At 35.6% G+C, this 18,838-nt stretch overlaps 2 protein-coding genes across 6 annotated transcripts; both read left to right on the top strand.

Annotated features, from left to right (window-relative positions):
* The first annotated feature begins 897 nt into the window (after nucleotides 1-897).
* On the top strand, nucleotides 898-15,080 carry LOC111315535 (rho GTPase-activating protein REN1-like). Of its 5 annotated transcripts, XR_016330678.1 has the most exons (27): nucleotides 922-1,108; nucleotides 1,267-1,369; nucleotides 1,521-1,562; nucleotides 1,728-1,769; nucleotides 1,872-1,913; nucleotides 2,048-2,137; nucleotides 2,632-2,668; nucleotides 2,888-2,964; nucleotides 3,979-4,049; nucleotides 4,161-4,239; nucleotides 4,809-4,953; nucleotides 5,339-5,458; nucleotides 6,361-6,438; nucleotides 6,762-6,817; nucleotides 6,912-6,981; nucleotides 7,378-7,462; nucleotides 8,625-8,868; nucleotides 9,548-9,775; nucleotides 10,391-10,708; nucleotides 10,915-10,964; nucleotides 11,252-11,312; nucleotides 11,396-11,479; nucleotides 12,177-12,289; nucleotides 12,373-12,536; nucleotides 12,840-12,891; nucleotides 13,899-14,090; nucleotides 14,328-15,080. XR_016330678.1 is itself a non-coding variant. In XM_089749294.1 (26 exons), exons 1-26 carry the CDS (start codon nucleotides 996-998, stop codon nucleotides 14,400-14,402), a joined length of 2,724 nt encoding a protein of 907 aa, XP_089605420.1. In that variant the 5' UTR covers nucleotides 914-995; the 3' UTR covers nucleotides 14,403-14,466. The 5 variants fall into 5 exon arrangements, 3 of the variants coding, with proteins under 3 accessions (XP_089605421.1, XP_089605420.1, XP_089605422.1); XR_016330677.1 differs by lacking the exon at nucleotides 2,632-2,668 and having other exon boundaries at nucleotides 898-1,108; nucleotides 1,325-1,369; nucleotides 2,061-2,137; nucleotides 13,808-14,090; XM_089749294.1 differs by lacking the exon at nucleotides 2,632-2,668 and having other exon boundaries at nucleotides 914-1,108; nucleotides 1,325-1,369; nucleotides 2,061-2,137; nucleotides 12,177-12,290; nucleotides 14,328-14,466.
* A 1,449-nt stretch (nucleotides 15,081-16,529) lies between these two features.
* Nucleotides 16,530-18,539, top strand: LOC111315537 (uncharacterized). The gene has a single exon (XM_022917357.2). The coding sequence runs from the start codon at nucleotides 17,053-17,055 to the stop codon at nucleotides 18,307-18,309; it is 1,257 nt and encodes a 418-aa protein (XP_022773092.2). The 5' UTR covers nucleotides 16,530-17,052; the 3' UTR covers nucleotides 18,310-18,539.
* The last annotated feature ends 299 nt before the right edge of the window (nucleotides 18,540-18,838 follow it).

Here is an 18,838-nt window from a genome sequence, read left to right as displayed (position 1 = left end):
GACTGTTTTGATGATTGGATCAATGATGGTTTGGTTTTTTGGCTGATGGCATTTTCTCCGAGGATCAGATGATTTTTGTGTTTTTCACTCGGAATTGTCGTGTCCCTTCCGCCATGAAGATGAGTCCATTTACAAGGCAAAAGTCAAGAGAATTTTAGCTCAATCAGAATTAGAAAAATTTCAAGCTAAGAATCATCATCACATCCATCCTAATACCTCTCAATCAGTTTTGATGAGGATTATCATCAAAATAACGCCAGCTAAACTTTTAAAACTTAAATCTTCTTTTTTTTTTCTTTTTTTAGATCAACTATAATAAGAAAATAAATAAGATAAAATAAAAATAAAATAAAAATAGAATAAAGAAGAAAGATAAAAATAAAGATATATAAAAAAAACATAAAACATATTTATAAATATAAAAATTAAAATTAAAAAAAAAATAAAAAGAGATAAAATATGAAATTGAACCTTAAGATTTTAAATTAAATCAAATTTAATTAACTTAAACTTCGAAATAAATAAGATGCCTACGGTAAAAAAAAATCACAATATTACATGTATAAGTTAATAAAAAGCATTTGACTGAAATGCTAAATATACGTATTTAGCCAAAAAAAAATTTTATTTTAAGTTTAAAAAATTGTAACTTGTAAATTTTTGTCAATAAATTTAAATATCATAATATTAAAATTTAGACCTTAGTCAGCACTAAATTTGATCGACGAGGTATCCACGTAACTAATGGACCCCACACGAGATCAGAACAACCGTGATTTCGGTAAATTATCTGGGCTGGTGGGCCCAACTCTTGAAAGTCACAGGGGTCAAAAGACAGTCAAGAAAAGGGGCAAATTACCGGGAAATAGGAGTGACGTGTACAACTTCCGCATAATTGTCCGCTCCCTTGGATTTCCGAGAGGGCTTTTAGCTTTTGACTAAACGGTTTCCGTTGAGCAAAGAATGCCGAGCCAAAACACTCTCTCACAGAAACAATGAAAAAAAGAAAAAAAACAGAGAAAAATTCTTTCTGGCCTCCCTTTGGTTTCTTCCTTATTTTTTTTTATCTCTTTTCTTTTACCTTTTCCTCTTCCCGTTTTTCCACCAAGTAAGTTTCAAATTCACGTAAAAGCTTTTTTGCTTTATTTTTTTTGAAAATTTTTTGTGTTATTTTGGTTTGAATTTGAGTTTTGTAATTGTTTTTGTTTGTTTAAATGTTGTGAATGAGCGACATTGTTGAAATTTATGAGTACAAGGTTGGTGCAGAGGCAGCTGATCCTTTGGTTTTGTAACCTGTTTGGGATGTAATTTTTCTGTTTGTCAGAGGATTATGGCTACCAAAAGGGATGAACCATCTCAGACACAACAGGTTTTGATCAAACTCTTTCTATTTTATTGCTTTAATTTTCTATCTTGTTTATAGAAGACACCTTTTATATTCAGAAGCAGAAAAAGGAAGAACTACATTTTGTGTTTTTAACGGAGATTTTACTTTTTTTTTTTTTTAATTTTGTGATCAGAAAATGCCTAGTAAAAAGGAAGAGCCGTCTCAAGCACAACAGGTTTTGGTCAATCTCTTTTTTCTTTTTCCCCCTTTTTCTTGTGTTAATTTTCTGTTCGTTTTTAAAAGATTTTGATTTCAGAAAACAGAAAAAAAAAAAAAAAAAAAACTACGTTTTGATTTAACGGAGATTTTACGTTCATTTTTTTTTAATTTTATTGATCAGAAAATGCCTAGCAAAAAAGAAGAACAGTCTCAAGTGCAACAGGTAGGTTGTTTTTCTTTTATTATTATTTTTTGTTTTTAATTATAGTTTTAATGAAAGTTTGCACTGAAAATTATTTTCTGTTTTATTTCTCATTGTTTGCAGAGGATGGCTTCCAAAAAGGAAGACCCCTTTCAAGGACATCAGGTGTAAATCAATCTTGCTTTCTTTTCTGATTATTTTTTAAGGAAAGGATTTGAACAATCAGGGTACAAAGAAAACCTAAATTCTGATTTTTAAAGGAGATTTTGTGTTGAAAATAATTTTTGTTATCTCTTAAGGGAGATGCTGCAGTTGCTGCTTCTGCTGCTCCAGATACAACCGGTCCACCAGGCCCGCCAGATCATCTGAATTCTCGTGCTGGCATCTCGGTAAACTGCTCTCTCTCTCTCTCTCCTACTAATTGTTATTTGCTATTCTGAATCTGAACTGTTGATTGAAAATTGCACGAATGCACGTGACCATTCATTCCCTAAATTACCTTGCATACATCTTTATCATCATTGAAATCGAGTTTACAATCATCTTTGTCTACAACTTGTCTACATCTTATGGGCTTGGGATTTCAACCAAAAGTTTTGAACCATTTTGTGGAAAGATTGCCTATATAGCAGTTATTTTCTTTTGATATTATCAAGCTTATTTTAGCTGTTACTAACCACATTAAGCTTAATCCTAGACTCTTTAGTGACCATGAGGAATTTGGATGCAAAAGAATGAACTCTGTTTTGTATTTTGAGTCCATTGCTAGATTTTACCCTTCTGAGATCATTGCTTACATTGTCCTGCATTCTCTGTTTCTTAAGCATGCAATTTACGAAGTTGTAAAAGTTAGTACATTTTAAGGTTTAAAGCTATCCTGCAGGTTTTAAAGAGTGGGCCACTTTTTTTATCATCCAAAGGTTTGTTTATTTTGTTTAGTTTTATTACCCTTTGCGATTTAATTCTGTTACTCATTTGCCTTTCACCTTATGTTTTATGAAGCACAACCTCTACTTACATTTTACTAGAAAAATATGCATTATGACGTTTATGTTGAAAATCACCGTCCCAGGATAATGGCTTGGATTCCTCTGGGTTATTTTTATCTACTTTTTGCCCCTATTTTTCTTTGATTAAAGGAATTGGATGGACATCATGGAAGAAAAGGTGGTTTATTTTGACACATACTTCGCTAGTTTTCTTCAGAAGTGATCCAGTAAGTACTTGCAATCTGGCAGATTGTCAGTCTCAACATGGATGCATGTGCTTGTTTATCAGTTTTTTACATCCTCTGTTGCTGTTTTCTTGGTGTACAACTGAATGATCATAGAGAAACAGTAGTAACTTAAAAAAAAAAAAACAGTAAAGTGATATGAGGTTAAACAATGTGGTGCTGTTTTTCTTACTCTACTAGATTTTAAGACCCTCAGGGTCAGGGATGATGCTAATTTGCTACGATTATCTTTTATGTGCACTAACTCTTTATCAAAAAGACGAATGAAAATGAAACTTTTGTGTCTATCTCACGCAGCGGGTCTTGTCACTGGTTTTACTGTTTTTAGCTTGTCCTCGGACAGACTAAATAAGAATATCAGGATATTGTCATGCTACATTAAGCCTAAGGAAATTGGGAAACATGACCTAAAATTTAAGTCATTAGTGCAGCTCTAAAGTACTAATCAAGGAGAGGTGAATGCTAATTTAGAGTGATCCATTGGCAATTTGTACAGATTTAAATTTTTAGTGTAGTAGAAATGGTTGTTTTGATAAAATAAAAGAGATGGTTGTTACTAAACACTGCTTAATTTGACAACTATGGTACTATAATTTGATATATCAATTCGTTCGCCAATTCTTCTTTGGTTCTCCAGCAGAGTGAGTCTAGAGATGAAAGATGGGAAGTATTAGATAGGTCCTCCTGATGTTGGGCCTCTTCTACAGGGTGTGATATTTGAGAGGTTCAGCACGAAGAATAATATAGAAAAATGATTTAACTATTGCTTGGGTTGAGGAAAGGACTTGGGTTTGGATAATGGGAAGAACTCTACTGTGCATACCATGAGGAAAAAATAAAAATCTAGATGGGTTGATATTTATTGTTTAGATTTTATAATTATCCTGGTGATGTCTTGTTCTCTTCTCTCCACATTCCATGTACTAGTCCATTTCTGACCACATTTTTCATACTTAAGGTCTTAGAAGATTAATGTACTATTATTTTGCTTCTCAGAATGCCATTTCTCAGAAGGGGAATGAAGTGAATTTAACTCTTGGCAGTATTGATCTCAACAATTCAGGCAGGTTGGCTTGCTTTTCTGAATTGATTATGAATTCTTGATCTCTTCTTCAAGTTGCAAATATCATGAAAGTTGAAAGCGTTTACTAACTCATGGCACCTTCCAAAATTTCTAGTGTGGTTGTCAAAGCTGATAAAAAACTCATAACTGTACTATTTCATGATGGCCTCGATGGACGAACCTTCACACTCAAGGTGCTTCCTCCCACTCTCTATCTATAATTTCTCCTTTGATTACATTTGTTACTGTTTTGGGTCATACCTCTAAACTGTTTAGTTGAGTGGGTTTTCAGATTCATGAATCTTCAGTTTTATATGTTCCTTAGCTTGATAAATAGTTATTAGCTTTCTGCTTGAACGGCATTAATATCAAGATTCTGCTAAAACAGTAAAAGATCTTCCTCGTATCTTAAGACATCCAAATGAATCTAACCAAGACTGAGCTTTAATGAAAAGCTGAAGACCTGAGCAACTGACATCTGTGTGTTACCAGGATGCCTAAACAGGAAAATTTCATCTTTGGTATCGAAGCTTTATTCAAGTCTTCAGTCTATACCCTGCTGATAGCATTCTTTTATCTTGTGAAACCCACTACTAATAACTGTTTTGGCCACATATCTGGTTTTGAAGACAGAAATGCATGGAGAAAAGCACTGATTATGTGTCTATCTGGTTATGGGAGAATTCAATGCTTAATCAAATGGAAAACAGTGAGATTTTATGAAAATCAGATGACATTATGGTTCTTTTTGTTCGTGTCGCAGGCTGAAACTTTGGAGGATTTATATGAGTGGAAGGCTGCACTTGAGAATGCTTTGTCACAAGCACCAAGTTCTGCTCATGTGATGGGACAAAATGGTATCTTCAGGAATGATAAAGCAGAGGCAGTCGATGGTTCTAAGGAACCAGGTAAGGTTCTGCTGCCATATTTTTTGAGTGTTGTGTAACTTTGCACTAAAATATATACTGGGGCATTATTCGTATCTGGACTCCTAATTTAAACACTGGAAATAATGCATGATCTATAAGTTCATTTGTACTATGAAACAAAATCAGAAAAGTTCAAGCATTTTACAAATTAGCAGCCTTAGTTGTCAGTTCCTCTTATTCTTTTTTCACTGTGCCTTCCTTTCTTCTAGTTTTCCTTTATCTCTTCACTCTGTTGTGTTATTTTATAAGCCTGTTGAGTTGTTTCTTGAATGTACAAGTTAGCAAGTTTCTAACTTGGTTGGCTGTTTTGATTTATTTTTCCTCTCATATGAGGTATTGATGCTCTTATCTTTCTCTTTGTTAGTGAATAATAAACAACCTATGAGATCTACAGTTGTAGGCAGACATGTTTTGTTTGCACTGGAAGATGTTGATGGATCTCCAACATTTTTGGAGAAGGCCCTAAGATTTATAGAAGAGCATGGTGAGTTTTTCTTTTGTATCAATTGTTGCAATTTCATTCAAGTAGTATGCTAAAGTTCTAATTCCATATAATGGGTAACTCTCTAATGCCTATATAATCTAGTGAATATATGTGCATGTGTGTTTTTATTCATTTACCTTTCTTGAGATACCCATGTTCTGGATCATCTTCCTGCACCACTGCATGTGTCTAAACTTTTCTTTGTTTTTGGATAAATGTTATTTTATTCATCCAAAAGAAGCAAGATAAACTTGCTTCAAAACTCCAGTTGCTCATGCAACTAACAGTCCAAATGGATTAAAAAGAAAACAGACTAAGTCACTTAATTCAAATCCCAGGAGCTACACAATTCTGATTCCTTGGGGTTGATGATTAATTGAGAAAATTGCCAAGCTTAAGCTGAATGGACTCCCTAAAGTAACTATAAAATCAGGGCGATGTGAAGGACATCCAACTCTGTTCTGATTCCTTTTTTTCCAAATGAATTATATCTGAGCTGTCCAAGCAAGTTTATGACTAATGGTGGCTAGGGACTTGCCACTAAGATTTCGATTGGCCCATTGCAATTCCAAGGACCAGTATCCAATCCCTCTATTGATACCAGACATTTGGAGGATGGCATTCCAAACTTGCTGTGAAAAAGAACAGGAGAAGAAAAGATGGTCACTATCTTCCAGTGCAAGGTCACAGAACACACAGTCAGTGCGAGTAATAGAAGAATTATTCCAGAATCTAAACTTTTCTTTATCTTGTTTCAAGATTTTTCCATAATGTTCACAATTTTAGTGGCCTCTGAAGCTGTGGATGTGATATGTTACTGTTCAATGATTTAAGTCTTATGGCAAAGCACTGTTATTCATGTTCTTTGAGCTACTTTTGATCATGTTAAAATAATTTAACAGGAATTAAAGTAGAAGGGATCTTAAGACAAGCTGCAGATGTTGAAGATGTTGAGCGCCGAATTCGGGAATATGAACAGGGTAGACACAATCTGTCCCTGACTATATTCTATATTCTGGTTTTATTTTTGACATTGGTTACAGCAACCATAGGTTGTGTTCTTTTGTTATAATTTCTGTGGATTTACACATTCAATATTTAATGTTTGGCTGTAAACAATGCTATCAACGATAGCTTCATAAAACCATAAATTTTAATTGATATTCATGTAAGGAAGATTCTTTGCTTATTGAATAGGACAGAGGAAGAAGCCAAAGCTACTCTGCATACTTGTAGTTCTACATTACTGTACTTTCTGTTCAGTCTTCTTCCAACTCTTTTGGGTCATGCTTTTTTTATGCAGGAAAAACTGAGTTCTCTTCTGAGGAGGATGCACATGTCATTGCTGATTGTGTCAAGGTATGCCTTATTTCCATAAGATTCTTTCATTTAAGTTACAGCATATACTGCTCCTGGTACTTTGTTGTTTAATCTTCTTCATGCCATTTTCCAGTATGTCATTCGAGAGTTGCCATCATCTCCTGTCCCTGCATCATGCTGCAATGCACTACTAGAAGCATGCCGTAAGTCTTTCATTTAAGTGCTTTTGTTTCTGCTATCTTACAATGTAATAAATTAAGTTCATAACAAGCTTCACCAAAACTGGATTCTTGATGCCTCTAATTTTAAAGGGAAATATGTGTTGCATAATCCCTATTGGAGTTAAGTATACTGTGCTTTATTATTCATTAATCTAAGTAAAATAGGAATTTCATGTGCTGGGTTCTTGTTTAAATCATCCATTGGGTGAAGGTCTTGCATTCTGAATTGGTTGGCTCCCAGATGGATGCGGTGGTAATTGTCCAGTTGAATATCATTGAGCTCTATGACATTGCATTTTGGATGATTTAACTATCTGTATGATTTTTGAAGATTTGGTTTTGTTGTTATTCTGTTATTGGACATCATAAAATAATTAGGAACTGAGCGTGGTGGTAGAGTCAATGCTATGCGTGTGGCAGTATTGGACACGTTTCCTGAGCCAAACTGTCGCTTATTGCAGAGGTAATTTATTCATCACTTCACTCTTTGCTATGTTTTATGCTTTTCTTAGTACAAGTTATATTTGACATACAATTTGTGTGTTTATTTCCTGAGCTTTATGTATGCATTAAGAAGAGAGCTTTATATTTTATGGAGGTTAAAGAAAGAATATTTTTATAGTACGGATTTAAATGATAAGAATATTTTTATAGTACAGATTAAATGATATGCGAACAATGTAGATATGCTATTGTTGATTAAAATTATGCAATTAATGTTCTTTCGTACAATACAATTATTAATATTTTTTATCAAAATTAAAAAAAGATCACGTGCAATTAACAGTCCATTCATGTATATAATTAGAAAACCACATTAAAATAAGTCATAATTGAAAATGATATAGAATGATAAGTGTTGTGAAAATAAATGTGAAAAAAAGGGTTTTTGTCTTCACAGAAATTTCTCAGCTATTAAGCCACTTCTGTATAGAGTAGAGATGGATATGAGGAATTGTTTTTCTTTGTTGGCCTGTGGTTGATTGAATTAATTTTGAAAGTCATAATTCAGTTACGTTTACATTGTTTCTTTTTGGATTTCTTGACAATTTTCACTTGCAATTCTCATTTTATCTTTGGAACAGATGGGAAGGGGGCCAAATTCTTCTTTTCTTTTCATTGTAATTGCACTTTTTATTTTCTTTGAAATTTTTTCATATGATTTGTTTGGGTGCATGAAAATTTTCACCCAAACTGGTTGATTACCACAGATTCTTGTTGCTATAACAAGTTTTAGTGTGAGCAACCCTCTGATATAAGTCTTGGTTCTTGCAAAATGGTTGAGTGGGTAATTGGAAATATTATCTTTTAGAAGACATAAATGTAGAAACTGCAATCAATAATCCTAGCACACCAGAACTTGTTGAATAATGTAAAATTTTCACTCAAAAAGCAGAGTGTATCTCTTAACTTTCTATTAGTTTTCAGCAGTAAGATGATTATTATTGAAAAATTATGAGTGAAATGACTTGAGAATGCTTTTCTTCTCGTAGCTACAGGCATTTTGAAAAAAAAAAAGAGATTCGATCCTACTTCCACAATTAAAATATCACCCTCATTCTTAGCCATCTTGGCTTCTACTTGCCTTTATCCATATTTATCTGTTTTATTTTCCTTTCTTTCAGAATTCTAATGATGATGCAAACTGTGGCTTCTAACAAAACTGAAAATCGAATGAGCTCTTCAGCCGTGGCAGCATGCATGGCTCCCTTGCTTCTTCGCCCCCTTCTATCTGGTGACTGTGAGATTGAAAACGATTTTGATGTGGGTGGTGATGGTTCAATTCAACTGCTGCAAGCTGCTGCTGCAGCCAATCATGCTCAAGCTATTGTTATTACATTATTGGAAGAGTATGATCAAATATTTGGGGTAAGCTGTAATTATTGTCTTCCTTTCACACTGCTTCTGATACAACTTTCTGTTGTCACTGTACAGACAAGTATGTACCCTTAAATTTATGAGCTGTAGTCAAAATTTTTTTTGTATTGTCCTGGTCTGTATGTGCTATTAATGGTACAGAATCTAAAGTAACTAGATTATGACTGCCTTATGGTGGAATTTGAATACTGTTAAGTCATTATATCCTCTTATAGAACTGTATATACTGTCTACTTGTCCTTCCTATTTATACAGCAATTACCCTACATTCTTTCCTTACAATGCAAAAAAATAAATGTGAGAGCAATCGTAGCAGAGCTAATTGAATATTTCTAAGTCTTTATAATATAAATAGGGGTCCAGTTAACGAGTGCCTATAGGCACTGGTTAAGGGTAGTTAAAATACTATTTAAGGAAAGGTTTTTGCATTTAATCATTCTTTTTCACTAAATTCAAAAGCAGATAATGCATTCATTACATATTTCTTTCCTCAAATTTCTCCTTAACTAGTGCCACTAGGTGATGGTTAACATTTACCCTTTTATGATATTCTTGAAAACATAAAAAGATGAGAAATTTTGCTGTTCTTTTTCCATATTCCAATCTTTTATTGCTTTGGTTTGGATTTGGTTTTTGCATTGTGACTATGAGTTCAGCATTTTGTTGGCAGGAAGGTTATGTTTCCTCTGATTTATACTCTGACACGGAAGAGAGTGGAAGTGAAAGTGAGGAGGCAACTGATGATGATGAGTCCTATGAAGATGATGAAGATTATGAAGATGATGAATGCGATGATGCAACACAAGCATCTGATGCATACAATGATGATGAGTATGAAGCAAGTGGAACAGGCAGCGAGAGTGGTCACTCTGTTAACAATGATCTGGATGATGATAAGGCTTGTTCTTCTACTTTCTTACAATGGCATTTACATTTTTATATTTTGTTCATAAACTTTAAAAATGATGGCAGCAACAAACTTAATACAAATTTTGGAACAGTTAAAGCTTTCTTCTCCATATTTCATTTACCTCTCTTTAATGCTTGAAATGCGCTGAGCCCATAGTTTACCAGATTTATTTGCTCGATCTACATGTTTTAATGATTTTATAGCTTTTATATCTGTTCTCTTTGTCACCATCAGGCAACTCAATGTTTCTATTGTCTCCATATCTTTGTTTGTTTTCCCCTTAGGATTTATGCTCATAATATGAACTTGATTTACTGCTGAGCAAAATGCATTCTAAATCAACTTTGCAGCATCATATAGCAGAATCAGTGTATATGATTCTCTCTTTTTTCACCTTATAGGAATCATGATTTGTTCTCCTTTGCTATTTTTAATTGGTAAGGGGCAGCTTGTTATCATGTAGCCTTGTGGCTGTTACATTCTGTGGTCCCTCGGTTTTGACTTTGAGAATTGTTTCTTTTTAACTTGAAAAAGGTGAAAAGAATAAATCAGTAACAAAAAGATGATGTTCTATACTTACATGAACTAAAAAAAAAATTGCAGGATTCTGATTATTCGAGCTCAGGTTCTGAGTCCGTAGCCTGTGATGCTTTAAAAGCCACCAAGAAGTTTTCAAGTTCAATTCACTCTTCGCTGTCTGAAAATGATGATTTAGAAAGGAGTGACAATAATAAGAGAAGCAATATTTCTGCAATGGAGACCAATAAATATGCTCAGCTGTCCAAAGGTGTTCAGGAAGTAACCAAGTTGGAGGATAAGTTAAATCATGATAATCAAATCTCATCCATCCCAAAATCCGCATCTATTGGAAATGAACCTGGCCACGATGTCATGCGTTCCACTGTTTGGGGACGTACTGCTGTAAGTGTTTGTTTCTGCATTTATAATGTGTTATGCTTTTGGCCTAGTTTGTTTGGCTTTCTCTCTTGGCTAATAAGCATTTCCAAGCGTGCATTCTAGCTGTTGCAAGTTACCTGAGATTATTAATTTACAATTGCTCAAGTTGGTTTCTGAGTTTATAATCTTGTAGTAACTAGTTATTTAATTTATCGGGTTTGCTTGTCCAGGCAAAGAAGAACCTTCCTATGGAATCCATTGATTTTCCATGTGAAGAAGAGTATGTGATGTTCCCTTGATCTGTATAAAGAAACCTTGTAAAAGTTTGCCTGCTACTAGTTTTCCTGGTTATTCTTGCATATAGCATAGAGGACCCAATACCCACTAAAAGTTCCAACCGCCTTTTAAAGTATTCTTTATGCTTAGGATGAAGCAATCTGTACTTTGCATAACATAATGTTTGAAGCCAAAAGGGAAATTGCAAAAACAATATAGAGTCAGACCTTTCTATATTGTTGATATTAACTCTATTTTCTGTTTGACTTACCTAATTTTGACCCAATTTAGGGCTGAAATAGAGACACTTGAGGCTGCGAAATCTGACTTGCAAAAGAGACTCACAGAAGAGGTTCTGCTAAATCCACCCTTTCTAATTATTGTTATATCAACTTCTTTGGAGTCTTTTCATAACACATCATCTTTCTAGTATAGATTGAAGGTAATTCCATTCTTGAAGCTAGCTTGGACAAACGAAAGAAGGAATTGCATAGGCGTCGTCTAGCTCTTGAGAAAGATGTATGTTTGTCAGGAGATTTTTTTTTCAATTCTTTTTTGCCCTGTCTTTTCTGTTTCATGCATTAAGTTAGGTTATGTGTCAGCAACAAAGATGCATATTGCGATGTTGAAAAAAATATGTATTAAAGGCAACGTATTCACTCGATATTTTAAAAGTTAGTTAGAGATCTGTTTATGCATTAATTTCTTTCTTCCCTCTTCAATATCAATTATTTTGCAAATGGAATAGCTAAAAAGAAGTCCAAATTTAGGTGCATGAAAAGCATATAACTGCATTGTTTTTCATTTTGATCCTTCTTTTTACCGCAAAAACTCCTATTCATATGACAAAATCCTTGTGCAAATTGGTTGTTCTTATTAAATGTTTTTTTTTTTTGGCATGCTACGCAACTTTTTCCATTTTTCTCTAGCAGAAAGAGTTGGATTGAATCAGCAGTGAGTAGATGGCAAGGTTTCAACGAAGTGCACAAAAATACTTATAGAGTGAACAATTATATGTTTGCTGGAAGCATACATTTGTAATATGAAAAAACTTTTTTTTTTTTGTTTTGTTAATGCATGGAATTTAACATTTGTATTTGCATTTATATGTTATTCATTAGTTAGTTGCACAAAGCTAATGGTTTTTATGGCCAATACCGTTTTAGGCTAATGATAATGGCCCAGTCTTGATTGTTCCTCTTGATTGTACTTATAGGTAGCAAGATTAGAGGAAGAGTTGCAAAGGGAGAGAGATAAGAGGACAGCTCTGGAAGCAGGACTTAACCCACCGCAAGGACTCGTATTTCTCCCAGCTACAATTGATGAAAAGTTAGCCAATGGCCTAACTCAGATTTAACTAGTATATGTAATCATTATTTTGCATCAAATTTTAACTTGTGAATATGATAAAGACAAAGGCAGATCTCAAGGACATAGCTCAAGCAGAGGCAGACATAATCAATTTGAACAAAAAGGTTGATGATCTGGGGATGCAGATTAATCAACAGCTTGAGCAAAATTATGTTTCCATGAATGATTCGTGCAATCGACATCAACCAAATCATCAAGCAAAAATGTAAGCTTTCAGATGGTTCTCTCTCGCAATGTAATATTTTGTTGGGTACTTGTTACAAAACATTTCTTTACTTTGTCACTTTCTGAGAGTTGAATACATGTCATCCTTGTAGTGATTCAAATTGTTTAAAGAAAATACATCTGGAGTTGTTTGGCAATTGTTAACTTGCCAATAATTCAAGCTTCAAAACATATAATCCTCTTTAGATTTATATTTAAACTTTTATATTTTTTCAATTCCCATTCTTATCTCTTTTATGAACTTGATTTAACTATATATATGTTTGTTTTACTCTTAATACAGGAAGGATAAGCCAAAGGGTACTGATGCTGCTTTTGAAAGGTCAGGAAGCAAGGTAAACTCACATTCATTAGAGGCAGCATGACATACTCTAGTCTCCTAGAAATTGAATGAAATTGGTTCTATTGTTTTACTTTGATAAGAGCATTTCATTTTCTTTGAAATCCAAACCTCTACCTGGAAGTGTTTGCATTTGTTAACCTGGAAATAACATTAGTTAGCAAATTGATTTTCCTGAAAGTCATTTGAAGATAAATTCCTATGAATGGTCAAATGGTGATTAAGCCACTGCTCTTTCAGTGCATAAACCTAAATGGTTGTTGTATATTGATGTATGGAGATTCAAGATCCGACAGGCTCTAAAGGATGTGATCAGTTTTCTTTTTCCTGATGAATAACTTTATGATTGAATTTCATGTTATCTTCAGATTAAGTACGAGTTATGAACTCTAATGCAACAGAGATTTTTATTTATGAAGACACTATGTTTCATGTACAGTGATCTGAAAGGCTGTAAATTGAGCATTAGGTCTCCAAGCTTGGCTGGGTTTGTTTTCAATCAAAGTTGAGCTTGATTTGAACCCCTACTGGCACTTTCTCCTCTCTTTTTCTCTCCCTCTTTTGTTTTTCTTTTTGGTTTTTTTTCATCAATGAGGTTAGCATATTGAGCATTTGCTCTGGATGCAGGCTGAGCTTGAACCTGTTAAAGCTTTACCGTTAGTCACAAGACTTTACCATGCGAATTAGCAATTATAAGATCATCACCAGCCTTTGCACCACTTTTTCTTTACCATTTATAGGTCTTCTTTCACTAACTTAATCCGGACAATGTATTTCTAGGGATGTTCAAATTTTAGTTAAAACCCAATTAATTTGATTAATCAATCGGTTACTGAATTAATTTCACTCGGTTTTCGAAATGATTTTGGGCTCAATTTAAGATAATGAATAATCCTAACGTGTTCTCTTAGGCAGCTGCGAGTTATCTGTAAAGTCACAGCCCCTGGCAACGTGGGAATTTGTTTCATTGGAATTCACTGAACCCAGAATCTGATTTAGCAGGATAAATATGTGGACAAAGGAGAGTGCAAGAATGAGAAGACGCAGGAATCATCTTCGACAAATAAACATCCACCTCAAAACCAACAGTTAGATCACTCAGCACATAACAACAACAGTATGCATGCAGCAGAAACAGTTGCACAGAAGCCCCTTGGTTCAAGTAATTCCAAGAAGTCTACTACGAAGGGTGAGGTATGTTCTATTCTATTTTAACATGACACCTTTTTATCAAACTGTAATGTAGTTTTCTAGATTTTGAACCCATCACCTTCCGAAGTTTCTGATTCAAGATAAAATTACTATGTTCACTTCATCTTAGAGAACATGTTTGTTCTATCATTCCGTGATAACTTGTCCTCATACTTTTCAGCACATATTTGGTAATGACTGGTTTCGTTTTTAGTGGTTTAAAGCTAATCTGTTGTTCAGGGAGCCAATTCCGCATCTTCAGCACTGACAAAGCTGACAACCCGGCTCAACTTTCTGAAGGAGCGGCGAAGCTAGATTGCAAATGAAATCATGGAGAAAGGCCGAGGTTCAAATCAAGCTGTTCCAAGCTCAGATAAAGGCAAAGGACCAGAACCTATTCAATCTGTTCAAAATCCAGAAAAAGGTAGAGGACCAGACATTAGCCAATAACTCTAGATCCAGACAAAGGGATTGGATAAGAAGGCCAAAGAGTTCCATGCTCACAAAACCCCAAAAAAAAAAAAAGGAAATCGGATAACCGAACCTGGATGGAGGTAAAAAACCAGAGGCCATGGTGTCCTAGAGTACAGACAAAGCTCAAGACTAGCCCAAGGACTTACTCCAGATGATACTGGGTCGTATGCGATCTCTCAATCATTGTTTCTGCATGCAACATTGTTTATAAATCACCTTAGGCTGATGATGGTGCTTTGAATACGGGGAAAGTTTACCAGAGAGAGGTGCTAGGAGACTGATTTTGATGCCCATACTGAGAGGAGAGGTTGATATCCCTCAATCAAGATGTACATATCAACTAGTGTGTCTTAGATGTAAGCTGAACAATTCAAAATCTTGGTGACTGATTTTTGTTGTCAGAGAAACCAAGTAGGATTGTATAGTATCCACGTGCTTTTGCAAGGGCAAGCAAAATGCAATTACAACGTTTAATTTAAGATTTCTCGGTTTATATTAATATAAGCCTGATGATGGTGAGCCGAGGATCGAACCTCTAGTCATAGATTGAGCCTTTTTCTTTTACCAAACAAAACCACCGTAAACGGCCCTTGCCTCCAAAACGTCGGCGAAAAAACAATTTAGAAAGCGCCCTAAACACTTCCCTTCTCAACGTCTTTATTACAAAATCAACAGCCCCTATGTCCCTCTCCTGCAAAGCTCGATGCCACGCGTGCCCCTATGTCCCTATCCCATTTTCCATGACCCCATTCTCAAATATCGCTTCCTTGATCTTATCGTATGTTTACAACTGTGACGCCGTGACGATCATTGCGCGTTTCACTGTGAGGCATGAACCCGCCTTCGAAATCCGTGTAATAACATAAAAAACGCTCTTGTAATTACGGCGTTGCGTTTGTGGGAGTCTTCCGTCGGGTTGCATGCCTACCATCGCCACATCAGCTGGGTTGCTGACCACCGCTCGCATTCCGCTGGTGAGAGAAGGTCGTTTTTTGGCCTTGAAGTTGCATGCGGACTCTGATGAGGTCGAGAGGGTGAGTTGAACAGCGGCTACGACAGAAGCTACGCCGCCTTGAACAAAGCCTTTGAGACCCATGTTTTGTTGTCTAATTCAGGCCTGCAACTTGTAGTAAAGAACCATTGGACCTTGAATTGGGCTGACCCAACTCAAATACCAAAATTCCCAAGCCTTGTTTGTTACGGGAGTTTGTCATTAATGAACTTACTTACCTGCTCACCTGAGCTAGCTTTAGGCTCAAGATGCCCATTGTTCTTATTTGGTGTTTTTTGTTCTGTTTGGACATACAGCCCTTTTATTGAAAACGAAAAGACCCCTTAGGCCTTAACTGCACCTTGCTCTGAGCCTGATGTTATTACGGTGAAATGGTGATACCGGGATAGTAACATTGTATGGAGCTGAGCGAAGTTAATTTGCTTGAATCCTTGAGTTGAGGACCAACTGGATAGGTGCCATTGCAGCCTTAACTTTGTGGAAACTGTGCCAATTGCACAAACCTATTCTGTTGGACCAAATCCGTGAAAAAAGAAAAAAAAAAAATCAACCAAAGTTCTTAGTTGATTGAGCCATCTGGTATTATTGCGTAGAAAGAACGACAACTGATATCAACCTTCTTTTAAGTAATTTGGTCAGTATCCGTTTTAGATTTCATTAACAAAATATGCACAGGACAGGATCAAAGAAGAAAACCAGGTCTTTACAGCTAATCTCAGTTGCACCCCAATCTCACACGCGTCGGTTGTAACAAAATCAATGCTTAGCGCTTCCGAAGGAGAATCCTACTTCAAATTAAGGGAAGAAAAAAAAAACCCAGATTAGATATGAGCCTATGAGAGTAATGGCTTAACTTATTTCTCGTGACACCACCCATTTGGCCATTGCCATACTCCTTTGCTTTTTCCAACATCTTCCCTTATATTACTCTTTCCTGCCTCACATTAATCAAACCTCGTTGCCAGGAAAAAGTTAAATCAAAGGCACATAAAAGAGACTAGGGGAAAAGAGGAGAAGAAGAAGAAGAAGAAAAGAAAAGAAGATATCTCTTTCTCTCTCTTTCTCCCCCCTTTTCCGCCATGTTTCTTTGATCAGGGCATGGTGAAGCTGGTGTTAAAAATGTTTCGTTAAAATCATTAAGTTTTGGTATATGCAACCCATGATTGTGGAACTGGGAAAAGGTAAAGAAATGGAGGTTCAGCGGCTAAGGCAGCTGCTATTACTTTGGTCAAGAATGCAAAGTATTCGTGTGGTTCTCGTGGGTGGAAATCACACCGCTGCCCGGTTTTGCACTCGCTAAATTTGCTTCTCCCAAATGCTTTTTTCCTCTCCCTCTCGCCTACTATATTCTTTTTATTATTATTATTATTATTATTATTCTGCTATTTCTATTCACATCTTCTCATACAAGACCTTTTTTAATCCGTTTTTGAATCGTAGTGTTTAAGTTTTAAGCCCATTTTATCAAGAATTCCCGCCATGGCTGTCCAAATTTTTTATGGACTCCAAACCAAATGCCAGAACAAGAACAAGCCTTTGAATTATGGTGGCATTAGTTTGCCTGCTGATGCACATTTGTTCATCAAGGTCCTTGATGCTAGGATTTTTAATCTTCTTGCTCGCTTCATGGTGATTTTGGCCTTGATTATTGTTTTACTTCCTTGGTCGGGAATAGGATCCATTGTCAACAAAGAATCTGCAGGCCCTGCTGATGCAATTAAGCCTAAAGTTGTCTCTGCTGATCCTATTAATCTGGACCTTTTGCCATTGCTCTTTCATGATTTGAACAGGGAAGGTATTTTGAAACAGGGAGACAAAGGACTAATGTTAAGCAATGATGATGAAGAGGCCATTCATAGTTCTCTTTTCTTGAGGAAAAGTGATATGGAATTCAGTTCTGTATCTGATTTGGAAAGACAAAGCTCAATCCCTGAAGAGTCCTTTGACTTTACCTTCACGCAAAACTTCCAAGCAGCCTCAGAATTCATTGATCGCACTCTCAAAGTTGGTGGCATTGTTGCTGTTCAGCTGAGTGGAAGTTCCTCCTATTCATTCCACAAGCCATCTAATTACAGAGTCGTCTACTTCAGGAAATTCCAGTCAAACGTTTTGGTAATGAAAAAAATTGAGAATGCTAAACCAATCTATAGCACCCAGAGGCGGCTTTTTGGGTACACATCAAAAGCAAAGAAAGCAGCATTGAAGAACCTGGAAGATGTTCTTCTTGAACCACCAAGAGCATCTTCAGGGAGATCAAAAACTTACCTGAAGCGAACCAAATACTTACCAGACCTATTGGGAGACACACTTGAAAGCTATCCTCGTCGGGTGTTCATTGATGTAGGCTTGCCAGAGAAAGAAGGTGGTAGTGGCACAGATTGGTTTGCCAAGAATTACCCTACAAGGAATCTGAATTTTGAGATGTACAAGATTGAGACTCTGACCAAAGAGTCTTCAAGGAAGGAGTTGCCAATTGTAGTGGAGATTGGGATGTCGGATTGGCTCAGGAAGAATGTGAAGGAGGCTGAGTATGTGGTGATGAAGGCAGAGGCTGAAGTGGTTGAAGATATGGTAAAGAGCAAGGCTATTAGGTTGGTTGATGAACTATTTTTGGAATGCAAGCCTGAAGGACATGGTGGAAAAAAGAACATGAGCAAAAGGGCTTACTGGGAATGCTTGGCTTTGTATGGGAAGCTAAGGGATGAAGGTGTTGCAGTGCATCAATGGTGGGGTTGAGTAAGGTTTTAACAAGCATAGAGAAACGTTTTTAAGGTGAGAGAGAGAGGTATACCATAAAAGTCATGAAAACAAGAGAAAAAAGGTAGCTTTTTCTTTGTATTTCAAGTTTGTTAATTATGTTTGATGTAATTGCCTAAATGTGTGTGTGGTTTTGATATTTCATGAAATTATTTTTGAATATGATAGAGTTTTTCGTTTTGTTATGAAATAATTTCAAAGGTTGCTTCTTTCATCTCTTTGGATATTGTTCTGTGGACAATGGACATTTGATAGGGAAATGACGGAATTCAAGAACATCATATCATCATCTTGATGATGCTTTTGATCCTTCACTTTACTATTATTGATAGTTTTGTACATTATCCTCTTTTAATTGATTTACTTTGATCATGCATTATTTCATCTCTTAGTAGCCTAAAAGATGAAATTCAAAAAAAATTTCATAATTTTTCCCAACAAAAAAAAAATGACGGACAGATTATCTTCCAATCTCTAGATTTCATTTTAACTTGCCTTGTGTCCATGT

The sequence above is a fragment of the Durio zibethinus genome, chromosome 20 (assembly GCF_047325235.1).
Source record: "Durio zibethinus cultivar Kanyao isolate XHJ-2024 chromosome 20, ASM4732523v1, whole genome shotgun sequence".
Classification (NCBI taxonomy): domain Eukaryota; kingdom Viridiplantae; phylum Streptophyta; class Magnoliopsida; order Malvales; family Malvaceae; genus Durio; species Durio zibethinus.
The sequence above is the reverse complement of the archived record's forward strand: the minus strand, read 5'-3'. Positions and strand labels throughout refer to the sequence as shown.

Excerpts from the sequence above, each read along its gene's own strand:
- LOC111315537 (XM_022917357.2), top strand. The coding sequence starts at position 17,053 with ATGGCTGTCCAAATTTTTTATGGACTCCAAACCAAATGCCAGAACAAG.
- LOC111315535 (XM_089749294.1), top strand. The coding sequence starts at position 996 with ATGAAAAAAAGAAAAAAAACAGAGAAAAATTCTTTCTGGCCTCCCTTT. Across the intron at positions 1,370-1,520 it reads AACCATCTCAGACACAACAG|AAAATGCCTAGTAAAAAGGA; the intron begins GTTTTGATCAAA and ends TTTTGTGATCAG. Across the intron at positions 4,954-5,338 it reads CGATGGTTCTAAGGAACCAG|TGAATAATAAACAACCTATG; the intron begins GTAAGGTTCTGC and ends TCTCTTTGTTAG.